The sequence below is a fragment of the Lipotes vexillifer genome, unplaced genomic scaffold (assembly GCF_000442215.2).
Source record: "Lipotes vexillifer unplaced genomic scaffold, Lipotes_vexillifer_v1.1 scaffold232, whole genome shotgun sequence".
Taxonomy (NCBI): Eukaryota; Metazoa; Chordata; class Mammalia; order Artiodactyla; family Lipotidae; genus Lipotes; species Lipotes vexillifer.
Window position 1 is genome coordinate 3,611,338 of NW_006793997.1, and position 22,094 is coordinate 3,633,431.

A 22,094-nucleotide genomic window follows, 5' to 3' on the forward strand; every position below is an offset into this window, starting at 1 on the left:
AACCAGTCTCCGTGGGTCACCCTCGCTGTTCTGGGAGCACCAGTGCTGTGTCTGTCAAAGTCCAGGCCGTGATATTCTCTTCTCTCCCTGGAGAGGCTTTTCCTTTTCCTTTGGGCTGAGTTTAAGTAGATTAACCTTCCGGTGTAACTTCTCAGAAAGAGAGACCTCTGAAGTCAATTGAATTCCTGTGTTTTGATGTCCTGTGACCCTCTGTTAGTGGTTCTCAGCCCAGACTGACTTTAGAATCCCTGTGGAGCTCTGAAAACTCCCAGCGCCTTGGCCCCACCTGCAGAGATTCTGGTTGACTGACTAGGTTTACTTGGAGTGGAGCCTGGGCACAATAGGCCAGTGAAGGTCAAGAACCACTGTTGTAGACATTTTAGAGACTATAGAGCTGAAGGCACGCGGACTTTTGTGACAAAGTCCTGGGGATTCTTGTCCCCCCTCGGCCATTTCATCCTGTAGGACCTGGAGCACGTTTCTTATCTCCAGACCTATTCCCTACCACCTCATAGTGGTGACGTGAAGATTAAACTGTGAGATCATGAATATGAAATAGCTTGGATAGTGGTTGGCGTATTTTATAGTAGGCACTTAAAAATAAGCTGAAAAGAGATGCCTTAAAAATCTGATTGTGCTTTTTTCTGAGACGATTTAAACATTTTCAGAAAATGTTTGATGGTTTTTCATGAGGTGTTTTCAACATTTTTGGAAAGATATTTTCTCAAAAACATCAAAGTGGTGAAGTGCAGGCAACTGTCCTGCACAGAAAAGCCATCGTGAAGATAGCCAGTGGCCTCCAGACCTTCCAGGAGTCTCTGCTCCTGCTACGCAGGGGGCCTAGCCCCAGAGGTTTAGCCTCTGAAACTGGAAAAGCTAGCTGTGGCTACCCCAGGCCACCTACGTTGAGGCTTAGATCATATAAACGTTGGAATCAGCAGAAGTGAGGGTGCAGTGATGTTGCCAAGACTCTTGCATCCCTGAACCCGGAGACCTCTCAGGCTCTGACCTTCAGAAGCCATCATCACCCTGCCCTTCTGCCCCCCACCCTTGCCCCCTGAAACCCCTCTCTTTCTCTCCATGTGAACATAGAGCGAGAACTGTGTGGTCGCCTCCTTGTTTCTAACCTGTGCTGTGATGTTTATAACCTGACCTAAGCAGTCTTTCTGTGAGAAGAAGCTGATTTCTATGGTAGGATTTCATTGTGTATTAAATCGGAGAGGCTAATTCTTCGGTGTAAGGAAAAAATGTGTCTACACCTGGGCAGCCAGCTATATGATTTTTTAACACCTGATTCTTCCATATCTGGGTTTAGTGTTTTTGTTGTTTTTTTTTTAACTCCTCAGCTCAGCTAATGTGCTATACCTAGAGCTGCTGATTTTCTGACAGTAGATGTGGGAGCACTGCCCCCTCATTTTTAGCCATTCCTTAAGCGTTTGCCTAACATTCTGTGCACGTGTTCAGTTTTAGGAACTCGGGGAGAGGATGTGGATCAGCTCGTAACCTGCATCCAGAGCCAGCTGCCAGTCCTGACTTGTACATTGCAGCTGCGAGAGGAGTTCAAGCAGGAGGTGATGGGAACAGCAGGTCTCTTATACGTTGATGATCCAAACTGGCCTGGAATAGGGGTTGTCAGGTACGGTGTAAAGACCGTGGGTGGGTCATTTTGTGAACCAGCTTAGAAATCTGAGATGACTGCGTGGAGTGACAGTGTTCATGTCTGATGAAAGTTCATCTAGACGTGCTGGGCATTTACAAGAGCACAGCGGGCAGGCGGCCCAGTGCGCACTGAGTGAAATAAGAGTTGCTGTGTTCTTTCTGTGCCAGCTTGAAAGTTACTAGGAGAACTACATTGGGTGCACCACTGACGTGCGTACAGAGAACTACAACTCACTAAGGAGAAGCCAGTTCCCAGTTCCTCTGGTTCAGTGTGTGTCCCTCCTGTGGCCCCTTCGTCCCCTCTCTGGATCCGGGAAGCCTCCTGTTCCTCTTACAAGTGATGGGACTTCCCAGCCTTGCCCCTCCTACATTTCATGCCCCTGGAGACTTGGGTTTCCCTTGGGACTTTCTGGAAGGGTTTGATCTTGAGACCGTCTGAGTGGCTTCTTTGCCCTTTGTCTCATTCCGCATCCTTGGTAACTTCCAGTAGCTTCTATTCCACCTGTGTCTGAAGAGACACTTGATCTTGTAGATTGCGGAAGTACTGTTATGTGATGTCGTTTATAGGTATGAACGTGCTAATGATGATAAGAGCAGCTTGAAATCGGATCCAGAAGGGGAAAAAATTCATGCTGGACTCCTGAAAAAGTTAAATGAACTGGAATCTGACCTTACATTTAAAATGGGTAATTACTCCTTCTAAAGTCAACTGTGAACTTTGAAAGCTGTTTTCTAACTGGCTTGAAGGGAAATGGCCTCTCTTAGCTATTTAGATCTTCCCAGGGTGAGAGAGCCCTCCACCCCTTCTGCAGCCTCTCTGGGTCCCATCTCATTAGATCCATGTTCTCACCCCCTCGGGGAGGCTCTCCTGTGCCTGGTCGCGCTGCCGTACAGGGAGTGGCCTGTGTCTGAGGACTTGGGAACCAAGTCAGTCTTGTTTCTGCCCGCAGGCCCTGAGTATAAAAGCATGAAAAGCTGTATTTACATTGGCATGGCAAGTGACGACATAGATGTTTCTGAACTAGTGGAGACCATTGCAGTCACAGCCCGAGAAATCGAGGAAAACTCCAGGGTCTGTAAGACTAATCAGTGTCTCATTCCTTTTCTGGGTTTTCCCTGGGCAATTAGCTGGAGTCACAAAGGAAGAAGCTACCCTTGGCAGTGTCTGTTCATTCATTCTTTCCCCAAGTTTTTAAAGGCTTCCTGTGAGCCAGGCATTGTGCAGGCATCAGGGATGCCGGTGATGTGATTCGGTCACTGCCCTCAGTTAACTCACAAGCCAGAGTGGGGAAGAGACGCATGTGAGCAACTGAGGTAGTAAATGCTATGGACAGAAGTTAGGGGAGGCTGTGCATTCAGGAAGATGTGTTCACCTCTGCCCGACAAGGCCAGGGAAGAGTTCCTGATTGGAGCTGGTCCTGAGGCTGGATGGGATGGTGCTTCTGATAACAGAACTTTCTGCCAGTAATAGACCTGCTTCTTTTGGCCAGTTGGCACGGAGGACCAGGCTTGTCAGACTTACAGGACGCTCTCCACACCAGATATGCGAGTCACTAGAAATTACTCAAAAGGAGAGAAAAGGGACCAAAGCAAGACTGGTCTGAGAGGAGGCAGAAACCTGTGTCCTGTGATTCACTTTTGGTAGTAGGGGTGCGGAAGAGAAGGGAGTTTGAAATGAAGCCTAGGAGCCAACTTTATTCATTCTTGGGTGGACTTCTTGAAGTTTCTTCCAAACCCTCCTATATTACTTCTGCCTCTGTCTCCATGAATGTTGAGAGTCATGTCTGTTTTCTATTGATATGACATTCAGATTACATGGACAGTTATTGCTGTTCCCTGGCAAATGAGGCTGGTCACCAAGGTCCGTCTGCCTAGGCCTCCTTTAACATTGTGACCTCTTCTATTTGACATTCTGTTTTATTTTTACACTGACATTTTAAAGTGCCATTTACTAATATACTTTTGAAAAATGTCCCCAGCGCTATGTTAATAGTTCTAGGCCTTCAGCAAGAAGCTTAGACAAATAATGCCTTTCTTGGTCTTAACACAGCTTCTGGAAAACATGACAGAAGTGGTTCGGAAAGGAATTCAGGAAGCTCAGGTTCAGCTGCAGAAGGCAAATGAGGAGCGACTTCTGGAAGAGGTGAGGCTCCAGGGTGGGCTCCCCAGCTGGCCTCAGGCTGGGCGCCAGCCTCCACAGGATGGCCTTGAGCAACGGTTATGTTTTGCAGGGGGTGTTACGGCAAATCCCCGTGGTAGGATCCGTGCTGAATTGGTTTTCTCCAGTACAGGCTTCACAAAAGGGAAGAACTTTTAACCTAACGGCAGGTAGGACTCTTTCATCTGGACAGTTTTGCCAGATGATGCCCTGGGATCCCACACTCATGCTGAGGTGCCTTGTCCGTGTCCCAGGCTTTACACCAAGCACTGGGCCAGGACTCTTGTGAGAGGAGGCGAGATTTGTCTGCCCCTGGGACTCTGTCATCTTCCCTCTCCTGCCCCGACAGCTGAAATAGTACGAAAGCAGGTGCCTGTTGCCCACAGCAGACTCCTCTTGACCTCAACAAGAACGCGTTCACTCAGCTGTTCAGTCCTCCAGACAGTGTGTCTTGGACGTTTTGGTTCAGTGTTAACATTCTGTGCAGTCCTCATTACTGTTTTGCCCCAGCAGAGAGCTGCTTTGCCAGGGGCAAGTGAAAGATTAGTCTGTAGCGCTGAGCCATTTTATTTCAAACCAGGCAACTAGCAAGTATTACCAGTTGCTGGGATTTGGGGAAGATGATATTGAACTGCAGGCCACTCCTTTCCTGTTCTACCAGTGGAATAAGTCCCTGAACCTGGGGCCCCTTCCCCAGGAAATGATGACTACACTGTCATATGACAGCAAGGGATAATCTGACACTGAACCCGCCAAGCCTTTAGCAAAGAGGCATCCATTCCTTGTTGCTAAAGGACATTTCCCATTGGGGCCTGGCTCCCCAGGCACACTTGGGCCACACTGCTGCCTGGTTGTTTTCACACGTACACAGGACACGTGGCTGAAACACCCCAGCAGGGCCGGGACTCACTCGTGGGCACAGCTGCGAGATGGCTTTGTTGCTTCCCGGCACATGTCAGGAGACCCGGGGCCTCCCCGAGGGCGCCTGCACCAGGACCTCCCCCACACACACCTCCCCACCCCCCTCTTTTCTGCAGGCTCCCTGGAGTCCACGGAACACACATACGTGTACAAAGTACAAGGCTCGGGAGTAACACCGCCTCAGACCCCCTCAGGCGCTCGCACTAAACAGAGACTTCCAGGTACGTCACGTCTCCATGTTTGAGTTCATTAACACTGAAGAAAACTGGTTGTATTTCCCCTGGTAAAACAGACCTTTGCATCATGTAACGCCTAACCGTTTGGTATTACCTGCATTCCTCTGTTTTCTTGATTCTTCAACCCAAAGTCCTATTTCTCATCATTTAAGGACAGCTGTCACTGTCCCTTTAGCTTTTTCAAAGCCTTGGAGAAATACCTGGGTACCACTCCCCGGGGGAAGTCAGGGTTTGGATAGCTGTCACGCTTAACCTGGTGTTCACTCCCCTGAGCCTTTCCCGACTGAGGTTCCCTCAAAGTCCTCGGCACTGGGGGTGTGTTAGTGTCATATCAGCTCTCATTTCTTACCTCATCACTTAAATGCTTCAGAGCCAGTGATCCCAGGGGTTTCTGCCAAAGCAGTTGTGATTAAATAAAGCAATCACTTAGAGCACAGACAGCTTCCGTTGCAGGGGTGTCCTTTTCCGAGCTTTCAGTGCCATTCGTTGATCTTCCTTCTAGGCCAGAAGCCTTTTAAAAGGTCCCTAAGAGGTTCAGATGCTGTGAGCGAGACCAGCTCAGTCAGTCACATCGAGGACTTAGAGAAGATCGAGCACCTGTCGGGTGGGCAAGATACCTTGGAAGCTAACAGCCCTGAGCGGCACCCAGGGGTGCCCACCCCTCCAGAAGCCGAGCAGACGGGGGCCCTCCAAGACAGGGCCCAGCGCCTGGAAGATGACTGCCCACAGGTAGAGGAGCCAGAGAGCTTAAGATAAAATTCAGTGTTTGCTTGGAGACTGTACTGAATATTGTTTCAGGGAAGATGAAGTTATTCTGAAAATGTGAAATGTGCCACATGCTAGTATGAGAGAAATTACTGTTATTTGTGCTTAACTGGGATTTTTGCACAAAAATGTGCCTGAAAGCCAGGCTTCTGGGAGGGCAATTGAATTGTCTAATTTTGTGGGTATGTATTGATAGAACAACCAACAACTACTGTTGCTGTCTACCCAACTGTAGTAATACCTTTTCCCCCCCAGTTACCATAAACACTTTTTATTCACAGAGAAAACTTAGAATTTCAAGTGCCTGCCACTTGAAATACTTGCTCTTATCTTTCTAAACACACGTGTGAGAAGTTACTAGGTTGCACATAATAACCCTTTGGTAAGACAGCTTTCTTTAGAACTCTCTGGGTTCTCTGTTGTCCTGCTGCAGAGGAGACAGACAGCGTTCTTTGCCATCTGTTTTGCTTGGTGTTTAGTTTGATCAGGTTGCAGTATACAACTGGATTGCGTTTGGCTTGAAGGAGAGTGGGTTTCAGTGGGATTGTAAATAAGAGTGCCAGAAGCCCTCTCCTGCCACCCCCGATTGCTGCTTCCCCGGAGACGTCAGGAAGGACCATGTCCGCTCAAGCTGTGGCAGGGTCGTCAAGCAAGTTAGACTGGACAGTGCTTCTGTCTGACTTAGCTCTGCCACAAATCCATTTCTCCCTTTATATACTATTTGTAAACAAGTTAAAGGACTCATCTATTAAGGGTAACTGTAAAGACTCTTCTTGACCCTATTATATATATATATGTGTATATTTTTAAATACTGATAAAGCTTTTAAATTGGCACACAAGTACAGACTTATTTCTATGTTTAATATCTGAAAACTCAATAGATGCTACTCTTAAAAGCCTCGTATTAATATGCTGTATAGCACCTCGTTACGTTGAAATTCTAAATTAAGTACACCTTTGACCCATTCTCATGGGAGCTTGTGTAGCTTCTGTTCCACTAGCAGCTCACCCTTTTGGGCCCAACTCAAACAAGAACCAGAAATGTAATCTTTCTCAGGCTGATCACGCCAGACTACTGCTGAAATAACTGGAAGTAACCCTTGATTACTGCCTGTTTCTACTTTTCCAAAAGTACTGCATCACTTCGTTTATCATAGGTAACGGCCCCTGTGCCTTTTAGTCCAGTGAAGTCAAGCTACGGGAGACCTTAAGATGGTGGGGATTCACATTGGGTTTGTGGACTGTAGTACTGAAAGCCTTAGTTATACCACATTAAGCCTATAATTACACTCTGATCTGATGTGATTTCTGACATTTGGCACTTGTCAAAATGCAATTTTCCTTTTTTTTTTTTTTTTTTGGTGCAAATGATTAAACAAAGTCTTCCCTGTTTATTTGGTGCAGTGAAGTATAGCAGATAAAATGGGGGAAGGGGAAATTATCACCTTTAACAAGATTAATTTTTAAATGTTTTTATATATATTTGAAATTGTTAAATTGGTTTTGCTGAAACAGAATTTCACCCTTGAGATACTATTTGAATGTTGGTTTCAATAAAGGTTCTTGAAATTGTTACCACTGAGTTCACTTCATAAATCTTAGCATTAATTGGGCATGGTAACTTCCTTTTGGATAACAATTTCAGAAAAATAAAGGTTTCTAAAAATACAACATCAGTTTTGGATTTGATGCTTCTAAAATATTTTGAGGTCAAAAAAAAAAATCTCTGTGAGATATATAAATTCTCACCGAACTTTTTACTGCATTTTAAATAGTTCTTTTAAACAAAATAGATGACAGTTTTCCCCTTATTCACTAATTTAGCAGAATTAGACTTACCCAAGTATCTGAAATAGATGCTTATAGCACAGTGGGAAAGCTGGCTTCTCCTCTGCCTCTCATTATTAACCAAAAAGTAAACCTAAACAAATGCCTTTGCCAAAATAAGATTTTATTTTAAAGTCATTTGAAAAACACAGAGCAAGGAAAGAGACCTAAGACTGAATGGATGTAGAATGGATATTCTTTCCTACCTCCACCAGTGGTCTTTTGTCATGCCAAAAAGTTGCTTTCTTTGGTAATTCCTATTTATTTTTAGCTTCCCGGAGAAGAGATCTTTTCCCATAAGCCATCTTCATTTTTTTTGTAGAGCAGAGCCTTATTTCCAAGAAACAGCGTGTTAGCCGGAGAAGGGTATTTCTTTAAAAACATCAAGGTAGATCTAATATGTTTAACAAAGTGGGGGGGCTCAGCCAGAGGTGACGTGGAAAGGTTCTGGAAAAACAAACAAGATTTGGGGCATGAGAGAAGAACCCTGCTCTGTTCCCTACTTTGATAAAGATGTCAGAGTCTCTCTGTGCTCCTTAAACATTAATCAGGCTGTTCTCAGATCACTATATATATATATATATATATATGTAATTTGTAAAATTACGTAAGAAATGAGGTGTCCTGGGTTAATGAGAACAAAACAGTTGGTTGCCTACTGCTACCCTGTGTAGATGTCCATCCAGGACTCCACTTACCCCTGACTGATAACAGCAGCTAAACAGGGTCTGCCAATGGCATCCTCCAAACACTGAAGGAAAAGCTGTTATCTAGTCTAATCCCTTTTTTTTTCCTTACAGATGAGGAAACCAAGGTCCACAGATTTAAGATTTACCCAACCTGTAAATTCTCACCTCTAGTATTTGCTTATCATCTTGCTGCAACCAGAAATCCACATGGGGAAATGGCATCCAGGAATATGGTCCTATACGAAGTTGTTCTGTCTCTGCATCGTAAATACTAATCATCTAAAAAAGAACGTTTCAAGGATAGAATTTAAGGAATGTTATCAGCTTAAACCCTACCTTTAATGCAAGCTCCAGTGTAGTCTTGAAATTAAGGCATTTGTCTGGATAATAAGCTTCTTTCAATTTTTGCCTCATAAGTAACAGAAGCTGCTACTTACTGAATACTTTCCACCTCTCTGGTACTACACTTTGTGGGAAACAGACATTACTTTGTTTAGTTCTGACAACAGTCCTGCAGGAAGGTGGCATTTTTCCCATTTTGGTTGGAAACCCGAGGCTCAGAGAGACAGGCCCGTTGCCCATGGTCACACGTCCATAAGTGTCAGGGCCAGGCCCAGACCCAGGTGTGTCTGACTGAAGTCCACACTCCTCAATGCTACATGAAACAGTGCCTCATTATTCACACCCCGAGTGACCTTGACACTTAAAAGTACACATGCCGTTGCCCCATCAGAAGAAGGGGAAAACCAATTTGTAAAAACGTTAATTTGCCAAATGATCAATTCCCTGAATTCTCAAATGTGCCAATGGTAGTATTCAGCTTCACCAGCAATGTTCAATTTTGGTTACTGAGACTGAAATATGTCCTGAATCTTAGCTAAATCAAGGCTGTTATGCTACTTGAGAGGCTGCAAAAGGAACCCTAACAATGTCAAAGGGTTGGCAGAACAGACCATTGAATCCAGACATTTCCAATGAAAGTGGCAGCGTTTCATAAGTGAGCAGATTTCTTTTGGGTGCTCTGAATGCGATTTCTATTTTTTTCACACTTTAAGCATTTTAAAAGGATTCTTTCACCCATTCCTCAAACAACGTGTAAGTCTTAGGTTTTTATTTTTCTAACTTTTAAAATGAAGGTGTTACTTAATTAAAAAGCACCCTAAGGCAATCAGACTTTTAAAGTGATATGATTATTTTTGGGGTTAATCAATTCATCCCAGCAAACTGGTCTTCAGTTACTTGGTCCAGAGGAGAGTGTGATCCTGAGGTGCAGAGGGGAGAAGGCTCTTCTTCCCCCTTAGCTCGCCTTTCTTTGCAGCAACTTCACTGGTAAAGTCCTTACAAAGTAAAAGGGGCTCATTCTCTTTGGATCTGGGTGCTGGGTGTTCACATACCTCCCCAACATCTTCACGGTAGAGAACTGGGGTCTTGAGCTTATAACTGAAAACGTTCATTATTATTCTACGTGACGTGTTCGTGATGGTTCCTGATCATGTACAACTTTAAAGAAGTGACAAACTTTTCATTTCTAAGGTCTATAAAACTTAAGACTTTGGAGTTTGATGCCCCCCTTTTTTCCTTAACCCTGTAACACAAAGATAATAAACTCACTGGTCCTCCTGTTAAAGCTCGTGCGGCCCGTAGCTCCTCCTCCGGACCTCGGTCTTGGAAGGAGGCTCTGTAGATCTCCGAGGTTTTGATGTTGACAGCTGTGAGGGACAATAGGATGACTTCCTTGACAAAAGCCACAAGGGTTGGCACAGTCTCACACTTCTACCACCACATGTAATAGAATATGGATGAGTCTCCCTCAGAAGAGAGTGGAAACTGAACAAAGTTACTCTTAGGTGTCTGTAGCATCTACCTTCCTGGAAAGGGATAATGCAACCCTTTGCCAAGCATCTCGCTGAGAAGAGCTGAGGCCTGAGCTGGACTAGGTAAGACCTGGTTCCAAACCAAGGGCCCCCCCACAGGAGGCGCACCATCTCTTCAGGCAGCGCGTGGCAAAGCCTCCCTGGTCAGCCCTGTGACCAAACACGGCTGTGAACATGGCCTGGGACTGGGGCCAAATCTGGTGTTTGTGTGTTGGTTTTTACTAACTATTTCAGACATACAAAGTATAGAGAATAAAGCAGTGAACACCCAGCCAAATAAATGTCACAGATATGGCAGGAGCCCTCTGTAGAGACAGCCAGGGTCACCCTATTACAGCCTTGGGAGTCCTAGGGGCTGTTACAGGAGGGAGGAAAGTTCTGGGTTTTCTTTAGCCTGGTGGTTGCACACTTTCCTTTGTAGGATCTTTGTTCTCAATCAAAACCTTAATTAGTTCCCTAAGAAGGGAAGAAGATTCAAATTCAAATGCCCTGCTCCAGCCCCCAGAGCACTGGCTGGAAAAAGGCAGAGAGGCCTCTCGGGGGAGCAGAGACCACTGACATTCAGCTTTCCCCTAATGGGGGTGATGCCTACACTTTATATTTGCTACGCTGTTTCTTTTCACAGCCTTAGGATTTGGATGTTTTCTCTATTTTGTAGATAAAGGTTAGAGAAGGTAAGCTTCTTTCCCAGCAAATACACAGAGAAGTCAGGATCGGAACCTTAGGCTGTGACACACCGACAGCAACGGGCTTACTGGCTGGTGGAATCGGCCTTTAACCGGAGCTTGTCTTGTCAGTGTGAGACCAATAAACCCTCCGATCAACACGCTACTTACCAATGCCATAAATTACTGGAAAGTGGTTTTCATTTTCTTCCCGGTCATTTAATTCTAACACGTAAAAAGAAGAAATTTTAAGATCAATTTTTAAGAAATATCAAACAATCGCTTTTATTTTCCATAAATAAAGGCCAAGAAGGAGTCCCCACTGCAAAAGTGGGGGAAATCAGAACATGAAAGGGACCGTGTCCCTGTTTCCCCGCTGAGCCCCAGAGCAGTAAGGTTATAGCGAACAAACCCCCTCTCCAGAGTCCGGGCCTCCCAGCCGCCTACACGCATGGCGGCAGCTCCTCTCCGGAATCTGGCCCCTCCTCCTTCCCAGGAGTACAGAGCAGACTGCTGAGAAACCCAAGGAAGGAGAGAGGAGTTGCACTCAAGTGGGGGGTCAGGATCTCAACTGAGGTTGAGCAGGATTTGGAGTGGGGAGGGCGGGGAAGGCCATCCCAGAAGATATGGGAAAAGCCAGAAGGCATGAAAGCATTTGACAAACAGTGCCGTCTGCGACTGAGGCACGGATGCTGGGTCCTGCTTTAAGAGCAAGGGCAAAACATCCCCGAAATCTACAGCTTTGCTTTGGGAAAGATGGCAGAACTTACCCGTCACACATAATGTCACCAAGTGAATGTCATCTTCCTGTCTGTCAAATTCACCTACGATGAGAATTTAAAAACTGATGTCAAAAAAGTTCCTTTAGGGACTTCCCTGCCGGTCCAGTGGGTAAGACTCCTTGCTCCCAATGCAGGGGGCCTGGGTTCGATCCCTGGTCTGGGAACGAGATCCCACGTGCATGCTGCAACTAAGAGTCCTCACGCTGCAACTAAAAGAAGATCCCACATGCTGCTGCAACTAAAAAGATCCCGCATGCCACAAGGAAGATCCTGAGTGCCGCAACTAAGCCGGCACAGCCTAAAAAAAATAAATGTTAAAACAAAAACAAACAAACAAAAATCCATCTGCCAATATATAAGCCAGTTCTGAGCTGTGTGCAGTATTCAAGAGATTTCAGGCATTTGACACACAATTTTAAAAAAAAGTTCCTTTAATTAGCAGAGGATATGCTGAACAAGTCAAGAAGGGGACAGAGAGTTGGATCCACTAGCCTTCCGGTCACAACCTGGCCTCTTATCAGAGGTCAGATCCACGTGAGCTGATGCCCAGAACCCTGCCTGCCAAGGGACAGACGTGCTCCTAGCCTCAAGCTCAAAGGAAACTTCGACCAAGGCTTTCCATTCTTCTCTCCATTCTGAGAGGTTGGGGGGACAAACTCATTCATAAGATTTTTACCCTTTTCCTAAATAACTTTTTTTTCCTGATTATCAGTCATAAAAAAATTGATCATTATGAAAAATTTGGAAAATACAGGAGAGTGGAAAGAATATGTGGGGTTTTAAAGATATAAGTGTATGAGCTTTTAATGCCCATAATCCTAGCAGTTAACATTCAGTATATTTCCTGCCATATTTGTCCGTGCACAGCTGAGCTCAGATGTAGGCAATTTTATATCCTGATTGTTTTGTACATATGTATTTTCTCATGTAATTCAAACCTCTTCATAAGTATTATTTTTTAATGGCTATATAACTATTCCTCTACTAATGGACATTAGATTATTTCCAATTGTAAATAACATTCTACTGCCCATCTTTGGGCATAAATCTCTGTGTACATTTCAGATTATTTTCTTATAATACATTCCCAGAAGGGGAATTACTGGGTCCATGATGGACCATGATGCCAAATGGCTTTCCTGACAGGTTACACCAAAGTATGCTCCAGTGCTGCAGGAATACACCCACCTCACTGCCTCATGGTTAATCAAAGAACATCTTTTTTTTTTTTTTTTTAATATTTGCTAATTTAATAGGGGAAAAATTGGCTTTTATCGGGGTTTTAATTCTCTTCAGATTAAAATGGACATTTCTGCCCAGAAGGTGGTTCTTGTTTTCACACAATTCACAGCACTTGCTATTTTGGGGTGCATCACCTGCTATTTTGAAAGAAAATCTTGTCCCCATCCCATTACCTCTAAGCATTTAGCTCTTTGGTATCCTGTCTTTATGGAATATTCCAAGCTGAGCAGTTTGTGTGGCTCCAAGCAGGTGTACCCCTCTGTACTGTACTAATAATTGGGATTTATCTAAGCAAAAATAGATACTAATTGGGTTCTGTACTAATTGGGATTTTTATCTAAGCAAAAATAGATACATATTTTTATCAAATTTGAGGAAAAAAGTGAACTTACTAAGAAGCTGATGAGTCAGTTTTTGTGACAACTGCCTGTCATCACTGAAGCCGCCCACGAGGTGCACTTCCAGCCTGGCAAAGAGACAGGAGGTGGTCAGAGGCCGAACAGCACGGGACAGCGTGTGCTGGGTCTGCTGTGAACTTAACTCTCGGCTCCCAGGCCCCGTTTACACCTCAGCACACGCACAAGAACCCATGCGGCACACTGGGACCCTGCCCGGGTGCCTGGGGGCCGAGCGGAGCTGTGTCTTAACACCAACATGATGCCACCTCGAGGCACAGGGTGAAAAAGACTGCTCTGGAAGAAGACAACCATGTCACACTATGGACCCGCCCCGAGCAGGATGCTTCCAAAACCTCTTAAAAGTCTCAGCCTAAGAGGACCTGGGGTGCAGAACTGGGAGGGGCGGGACTGACACCATCTCTGCACAGACGCCGTCTTCTCTACCACCCAGCGTCATGCGTGGAGAGATGGGTTTGCATCTCCGCTTCACAGAGAAGGAAACTGCGTCTGTGTCTAAAGCACATGCTTATCTACAACGCCAGCTTTTCCCAAAGTGTGTTCCCCTGAACACTGGCCTCATGAAACAGAAAAAAGTATTCTTGGGGTTAAATAAGTTTGGGAAGCCTTGCCTACTCCCCAAGGGAGTCACCATGCACAGCAAAGCTCCAGGGAGGAAGCCCTACAGCTGGAAAGACCACACTAACTTTGTTAACTCTGAGTGCCCCATGCACACTTCTCTGCTAACCCCTGGTCCTCAGCCTATGACAACCTGGCAACCAGAGCTTGGCAAAGTGTGGCCGTATTTCACATCCCTTCTACTGACAGACAAAATCCTCCTGAGGAATGAACCAGAATCTTCTGCATCAGCAGCACAGGGCAAAGCATCAAGTCGCCTCATGACATCTTCTATCTCACGACTGTGTGCTGAGAATCACGGAGCTGGGCCCATGGCCCAGTCTGGCTACGTAACCTGGAGGGCCCAGCAGTCTGGCGACTACACAAGCCACAAAGCCATGAGGCTAGCCCAGCCTGTCGCAGACCTGGCAGGAGAAGAGTTAAATTTTAAAACTGCTCTGTGTTACACTAGTGAAACTCGGACAGAGGCTGGTCTTTTAAAGCCCTGGGATTCTAAGAACATGCATATGACTAGTTCATTCAAATGAACTGCTGCCTTAGACTTCAAATAAGATGAGATGCCTGCCAGGCCCGCCAACTAGAGAGAAAGGGGAGAGGACAGGCGTGAGTACCAGCCAGACAGCCAGGCTGGGGTCATGGGCCTCCCGTTTAACTAGCCCTGTGACTCTGGGAAGCTGAATTTCGGGGCTGCACATGTGAAACAGGTGGTCATGCTTTCTGTCACCGGTGAGAGGGTTGGGCGCTGTGGTGGACACCCAGGGCAGGTGTCAGCTCTCATACAGAATCCACGACACTGAGAACTGCACCCCTTTCCTCCTGGCCATCTCCAGCTCCTCCCCAGCCCTGTTTTCCTCAGAGCCCTGTCCATCGTTAAAATCCTGTTTTGCTGACATCTCCTTGCTATGGAATATGAGCCCCGCGGGGGCAGGGTTTGTCTACTCCATTCACTGCTATGTCCCTAAAACAAGTTCTAGTTCACAGGAAACGTTCAACAAACAACTGCTGAAAGAATGAAGAGATTCCACCGCTGTGGTGTAACAAGGCAATGTCTGCAAAATGGACATCTAAGAGGACATTACTGAGAACAGAACTACAGATTCAAAGTCAAACCTCCCCTCGTACCCGCCACCCATTCACTCCCTCAGCAACTACTGACGAGGGGCCGACGCTGGGCCACGTTCTGCTCCAGGGGTACCAGGCGGCCACTGTGCTGGTGACAGGCCACGTTGCTGGAACAGCTGCCATGGCTGTTTCCTCTACGTGATGGTGTCAAGTTCCCAATATCACAAAACAGAGTAGCGTGGAGCTCACCTTCCACATTGAGTGTGGTCGGAAAAGGATTTTATGGAGTTCATGATCAAGGGGACCTCAGCTTTGGTGTCAGTTCCGTCACAATGTGTCAAGCAGGTGGCCCCATTACCTGAAGAACAAGGGTGAAACGACTCATGTTATTCCCGGTGAGAACTCGGGGAGCAGGCCAGGTCTACGCCTGTCCATTCGGACCACCTCATCTTTGAACAGCCTGTAAAAGGAAAAATAGAGACGTCTGGGCTGCCCAGCCAACCCATCTGACCAGGGCCACAGGGAGGGGCCATGCAGATGGAGAATAGGTAAGTGGAGCCAGGAAACGCAAATCGAGGAATTCATGGTCCCACGTGTCGGGTCCGTTTCAGTTAACGGTTTCCTTCATCTCTCTCATCATACCTGTGTGCCTCAGGACCACAATGTGACAAGTGGTGGCATCATCAGAACCCAGAATGGAGATGGAGCCTGTTTAAAAAAGAAATAAAATAAAATATCCAATAGCCTTTGGGGATAACGCCCAATTCACTGCTTCCTAACCTACCATCCTTTGGGGAGGTCACTGCAAGCTCTCTTTGCTGAACATACAGAAGGCCCTGGGGTCCCACTTGTTGAACAGACTGACCTCTGAGAAGTCTGGCTCTTTCCTGTTTAATTAAAAAAAAAATAAAATAGTGATGGAAATTAGTGAGGACTGAGTGACTAGAGAGGTGGAGAGAGCCAAAGTGTGCCCTACGTGGGAAACACACACTTGTGAGGTCTGAGGTGTGTGTATTATCTGACAGAAAAGCTAAAATAAAAAGGCAGCAGCAGTAACTACCATGTGGAACAATGTGAAGGAAACAAGGAAGCTCTGTTCTTTTTTCACCCTATAGAACCTATGAAATAAGATGCAAAAATCTTTTCCCCATTCTTTACAATTGTAAAGAGAATCAGATCATATGGACTAGTGGATTGGGTGGCTCAGAAATCACAGACCTTCTTCACTTTCTTTAAAGAGGAGGAGGGATCCAGACCTTACCTGTCTCCTAATCTAGTAATTCCCACCTCTGGAAATCTGTATGTGGAAATAACCTAAGATGCACTCAATCCCTGTGTTATCGAGAATGGCACAAAGCTGGGGACAACCACAGAAAAGGCAAGTAAATTATGCAGAACCAACTCACAACTGCTAACTGCACAGTCACGAAAAAATGAAGACTATGGGAAAAGAGCTTGGAAATGTAAACTGAAGAGCAAGATTCGAGTAAGAAAATTTAAGCTGCAAATATGCTTAATACAACAGTGCTAAAAATGTTGCCACATATAGGGAAAAATACTGGAAGGAAATTCACCAATATAACCATGATTGTGTTAGAACAGGGCAAACACAAGACATTTAACTGTCGCTCTATTCTCCGAATGTCTTATGATGTAATTATGTTATTAAAGTAGAAAACCAAAAAGGAGCCCTCATAAGTAAGCAAATTTATGAAAAGATAGGTTAATATTAGGTGTGAAAATTCTGACTAATTGAATATTTGTATAAATTATTAGTAAGCCTGGGGGGAAAAAACTCAGGTGGTTAATTCTTTCATGAGAACTAAATTAAACTTTTTTTTCAAAAACGTCAAACTGAGGCATCACTAAAATGTTTCATAATTTTCTTCTTACTTGCAACAAATAAACTCAATAAACAATTTCCTAACCACGTGTGCAAATACAGAGCTTGTGTACTGTCTAGACCAGGGAACATTTTTATGGTCTTATACTGGCTTGTGGCCATTCCTCACTGTTGGTGCTAATTTAGGTTAGCACTTGCTTACTTAACAAAATACAAGAAATGTAAAAAAACATGACGATACACTTGATGAGTTCTAGAGGGTTCTCTTTTAATAAACTTTCATTACTTGGAAGCAAAGCAGCAGTTATAGTGAGACTGGCCCCTCCATTTAAGAAAGGAACTAAATTGGGATTAGCAGATGCAAACTATTATATATAGGATAGATAAACAACAAGGTCCTACAGTACAGCACAAGGAACTATATTCAATATCCTGTAATAAACCATAATGTAAAAGAATATGAAAGAGTATATATATATAACTGAATCACTTTGCTGCACAGCAGAAATTAACTCAACAGTATAAATCAACTATACTTCAATAAAAAAAATTTTTTAAAGAAGAAAGGAACTAAGGACTGAGTGAAGTGCAGTGTGTGATCCGAAGGCTGAGTCGGGGAGAAAGAGATGCAGCCAATTGTGCAAAAACTCACAACACCTCATTAGCAGTAAGCACTTTTCATTTTCACACCATTTCTCACCTTAATTCAAGATAAGATAAAGGAGAATGCAGAATTTCCTTTTTATTATTCTTTTAATACTTACCTCTTTTTGTTCTTTTCGGGGAGGGGGAGGGAGAAGTCAAGGCAAATTTTTACCACTTTATTTTCACAACTTGGTCACCACCCAAAAGCAAAGCTATTTCTGAGAAATGAATTATCACTTGCGTGCCCAAGACCAAAAATCACAATGTCTCTCATCGACACAGCTCCTACTATTTCCCAGAGAAACAGAAGCACAAATTTATCAGGAGAGAGAATGGCCAGAAAGTGAAAACAGCAACGTTGCTTAGGTCTTTCACTTTAAAAAATGAAAAAAGGTTAGCCAAAGTTCTCCTCTGTGGAAAAACACACAGTCCTACTTTATAAACTTGCATCCTTTCTGAAATAAAAGCAGTCGTTTTCTGAACTTTTTCTGAACTTTTTTTATTCGCTGGACACTCAGATTCACGAAAAAATATCTTTTCCCTCAGTCTCTCCCTGCTACGGCTCATCCTCATTTCCCAATCCCTATCGGATGGCACTGTTCTCTTAACCCAGGGGTCAGTACACTTGTTTCAGGAAAGGGCCAGACAGTAAGTATCCTGGGCTTTGCAGACCGTGCGGTCTCATCTCCTCAGCGTGAAAGCAGCATAGACGACACATGACAAGTGGCCGTGGCTGTGTCCCCAGAAAGCTACTTATGAGTGACACTGAAATTTGAAGAAAACGGGAGAGCAAGTATGAGAGTGCCACCAGGCGCAGCCCTCAGAACTGAGCCTTCTTCCCACCCCTCGGGCGCTACCTCATCTCAGTCCTTTCTTCCCTTACACCTAAATTCCTACGATACAGTGCCCGGGGGCCTCTCCCTGAGCCAGTGACCTGGGCATTAGGCTGAGCTTCAGTGCTCTATTCCCTCCTCTGGGAAACAGGGCTGATGATGGCCACTCCTTAGGCTGTGGGAGGATTAACTGACAGCAGGTCTGTAGGGGGTGGCTGTCACCATTCCCCACCTCTGGTCCCTTGTCCTGACCCTGCTTTTCTGCTCAAAAAAACCCTTCTGAGGAATAATTACAGGGGTTTATAAAGATTTAGCTCTGTTAACGTTCCTAATGGGGAAAGAGCATAAATATCGCGCATGCTTAAAGGCAGGAACGAAGTTACGTGGAATTCCACGGGACTGTTTCTCAAGAGGCCGCAGGGCCAGTTCCTGAGCATCCAGTGACTGGTTAAGAACAAAGGCTCTAGACAGCACCGCCCAAAGGTGCTTTCTGCAGCGATGGCAAGGATCTGTACCTGCCCTGTCTCATACAGCAGCCACCGGCCACACGTGGCTGTCGAGCACTTGAAACGTGGCTAGTGTGACCGAGGAGCTGATTTTTAAATTTTATTAAATTTTAATTAACTTAAATATAAATCACCACATGCAGCCAGTGGCTAATGTATTGAGCACTGCTGCTCTAGAGGCAAAGGCGGACCACCTGGGTTGCGATCCAGGCTTCACCACTCACAGGATGTGGGATCTTGGGCAATTTACTCCACCCTCTGTGCCTCAGAGTCCCCATCTGTAAAATGGGAACAGCAGCAGTACCTGCTTCCTAGGGCTGGGGTGCTCAGCAAGTTCCATGGCATTGCTATCACTGTTGCTGTTGTTACTATTATCCTATGCTAAGCATAGCTATGGACAGGCTTGTAAGTGCTGCTACTGCATACTCACAACCTACTGTCACATGAAAAAGACACATTATAGAACAGAATATATAGTATGCTATCATCTAAAAAAGTATAGCAAAATGTGAAGCATGGTTGTGGTCAGATTCTTTTTTCTTCTTTTTGAGATTTATAATTTCTATTTTCTTACCAAGGGGACACTACTTGTTATTAAAAAAAATAACTAAACCTTTCATTTCTCCACACTGCACGTCAGGTGAAAGATCCATCTAAATCCCTGCCACCTAGGTACGACCTACCTCTCCCGGCTTATCTTACATTCTGCCCCTCCTGCCCTCTCTGCCAGGGAAACGGGCCAGTCCACTCGCCTTCGGGGCCCTTCCCCTCCCGCCCAGGGGCCACGGGGCACAGTCCAGCTTGCTCAGCTAGAATGCCCTCCCCCTCTTCCCTTAGGCTGCTGAGATGGAAGTGCCCCCACCCCCGCCCCCCCGTTCCTGTAAGGCAAACTGGTCCCCACTACACAGCATTTCTAGGCCACGTCTCCCCAAAGAGGCCAAACCTCCCTTCTAGGGGGCCAGCCGCCCTGGTATCTCATCTCATTCCCCCCTCTCTACACACTTAGGGGGCTGCCTTGGACACTGATCTAACTTTTTATCATAGAAAATTTCAAGCAGACGTAAAAATAGGGTGTCACCTATATTTTTTAGGCAGCTGCAATTTTTCTCCCTTGGTGAGTCGTACTCCCAACTACACCAGTTCATGGTGTGGCAGTGACACAGTACAAGGAAAGTACTTAACACTTAACCTAGTGTCTGGTAGGTGCCCCATATGTGTTGGCTAATATCACTACTGTTTTCTTGAAATGCAAGTTGAGAATCACACAGAGTTGTCCTCTTTTCCCTGTCAGTAACACCCCCCCCCCCCCCCCCCCTTTTTTTTTTTTACCAATATGACAGCCTATACGTTTTCTGATTATATTCACAGGAAAATATAACATAACAATATTAAGAATAGATTTGTTAAAGAGAACTAAATAAAAATTTACCAACAAAAAATATTACACGCACATTGAACACCCAGAGTTATTAGTCATTTTAATGTAAAAACAATTTTTAGGGTTTAAAATGACTATAGTTGGATAAATGTTTCCAAGAAAAAGAATGTGACTCAGAAATAGTATTCTAGACCCCCCCCCCCCCCGCCTCATCTTTTGGGTCATTTTCAGGGGTCATTTTGCTCAGACATTTGTGAAACAAATATTTACAAAGCACAGGTTCACTGACAGGGACTGCCCTAGGCTCTGAGGATACAAAGACACACTGTCTGCCTTCAGGAAGCTTACATTCTGGGGGAGAGACCAAAGGAAAATAAACAAAACATGCATGCAGACAAAATCACCCTGCAACTATTACAGAAGAAAACCCAAAAATACCTTCCCTAAGCCTACAGACTCAATCTGGTTCCCTGGCTTCAGTTTGCAGAGTGAAAAGGGGCATTTTTTTTCCCCCTTTATGGCACTTAATTAACAGTCATGGTATTTGAGCCATCCTGTGATTAAAAAACATCCCCACCCTATAAATGTCCTGAATTGTGGGGAAAGAGGCAAACACCATAGGCAACGTACATTAGAGGCTCAACATGAATCTCTTAAATCAATGAAATGGTTGATTTCCCCTTAACTGGATCTGGGGCAAGTGGGAGGTTTGGTTTGGATATTTTTTTTTTTTTTTTTTTACAGTAAAAACCCTTTTCTAAACAGTCTCTGCATAAGCTTGGACTAAGGGTTCAGAGATCCATCTAAGGACAAAAGCAGGAAACAAAACAGAAAACCCTTCCATAGGGTGTGGCTCCTCAACACGCCCCAGCTGGGTGAAAATAGGGCCCTTTCTTCCGACTGAAACTAACCGGGAGCCCCAGATCCCGGGTCTAGAAGACTAGGCGACCCGCCAGGATGCCCCTGCCCACCCCAGAAAACCTCCTGCTTCCTGAGGACGCAAGGACGATGCCGCGCTCACCACGGGTGGGGATCCCCGGCGACGGAGCGAGCAAGGGCGCTGCCCAGATTTGCCTAAACGGGCCAAGTCCGGATTGGAGATTGGGACCGCCCTGTCTGGAAAAAGGGGGTCCCGGGGTGTCCTCAAGCCGCAGTGCTGGGCGACCCTGGACAAGTCACCTAACCTCTCTGGGCCCCCATTTCCTCCTTTAGAAAAGAGGGGCCTCAGCAGATGCCCTCTAAGGTCCAAAGAAGGTAAAAGCTCCACAGATGCCTCAAGCGAGGGCAGAAACTCTGCTGCCGGCGGCCTGGGCTCCGGATGTGCCGATAGCACCTCCGCTGCGCCAAGTTTCGAGCCTGATTCGGGGAGAGCGGGTGGTGGCGGCGAGGTGAGGAGGGCTCTGGACCGCCTGCAGATTCCCTCGGGCCAGCCTCGAAGCCCCCCGCCCGGGCCCTGCTCACCTCCAGAAGCGGGTGGGCTCGGACGAGGTCCCCAGCGGACTGCGGCAGCCTCCCTCGCCGCCCCTCCACGAGCAGCGGCATCGCGGAGGCAGCCGCCCCGGCAGGCCCAGGGAGGCGGCGGCCTCCTCCGGAGTTGATGTTTGGAGTGGGCAAGACAAAGTTGAGCGTCCAGCTGAGCTTGGGCTGGGGGGCAAGTTGTGGGCCGGGGGTAGCCAGGACTGGCTCCCTGCCCTACCTTGCTCTGTGTCCACAGGTGACAACCAGGGCATCCCAATCATGTCCAGCATCAAGCTGAAAGAGGAGCAGCGCATGACAACAGCGTCCCCCTGGATGTTTCGGGGGGGGGGGGGGAGCGGCGCATGGCCCCATGGGAAGCGTAGTCCAAACGGGAGGGAGCGGCCCGCCTCCCCTAGGGGCGCTGGGAAATGTAGTTCTGAAAGCGTGGCTCACATTTCAGCCAACCTGGCCTGAGTGCAGGCTCTGGGGTCGCCGCCTGCCTAGGTTCATATGAC

The 22,094-nt window shown here is 46.0% G+C and overlaps 2 protein-coding genes across 5 annotated transcripts in view; one reads left to right on the forward strand and one right to left on the reverse strand.

Moving 5' to 3' along the window:
* Positions 1–8,428, forward strand: part of PDXDC1 (pyridoxal dependent decarboxylase domain containing 1) — a 39,118-nt gene extending 30,690 nt beyond the window's left edge. Inside the window, exons 17-24 of one of the 2 annotated variants that reach the window (XM_007466956.1) lie at positions 1,454–1,636; positions 2,227–2,345; positions 2,610–2,731; positions 3,710–3,802; positions 3,891–3,987; positions 4,855–4,959; positions 5,477–5,703; positions 8,369–8,428. In XM_007466956.1, coding sequence (XP_007467018.1) covers positions 1,454–1,636; positions 2,227–2,345; positions 2,610–2,731; positions 3,710–3,802; positions 3,891–3,987; positions 4,855–4,959; positions 5,477–5,703; positions 8,369–8,428 — 1,006 coding nt within the window. Of the gene's footprint in view, positions 1–1,447; positions 1,637–2,226; positions 2,346–2,609; positions 2,732–3,709; positions 3,803–3,890; positions 3,988–4,854; positions 4,960–5,476; positions 5,731–8,368 lie in introns of those variants that run through there. The other variant, XM_007466957.1, reaches the window with a different exon arrangement.
* On the reverse strand, positions 7,672–21,701 carry NTAN1 (N-terminal asparagine amidase). 3 transcript variants are annotated; one of them, XM_007466953.1, is made up of 10 exons: positions 21,583–21,701; positions 15,701–15,803; positions 15,559–15,624; positions 15,166–15,274; positions 13,213–13,286; positions 11,567–11,620; positions 10,968–11,021; positions 9,869–9,966; positions 8,423–8,536; positions 7,672–8,015 (listed from the first exon to the last, which is right to left on the reverse strand). In XM_007466953.1, exons 1-10 carry the CDS (start codon positions 21,661–21,663, stop codon positions 7,836–7,838), a joined length of 933 nt encoding a protein of 310 aa, XP_007467015.1. In that variant the 5' UTR covers positions 21,664–21,701; the 3' UTR covers positions 7,672–7,835. The 3 variants fall into 3 exon arrangements, with proteins under 3 accessions (XP_007467015.1, XP_007467016.1, XP_007467017.1); XM_007466954.1 differs by lacking the exon at positions 15,701–15,803; XM_007466955.1 differs by lacking the exons at positions 15,559–15,624; positions 15,701–15,803.
* Between the last annotated feature and the right edge of the window lie 393 nt (positions 21,702–22,094).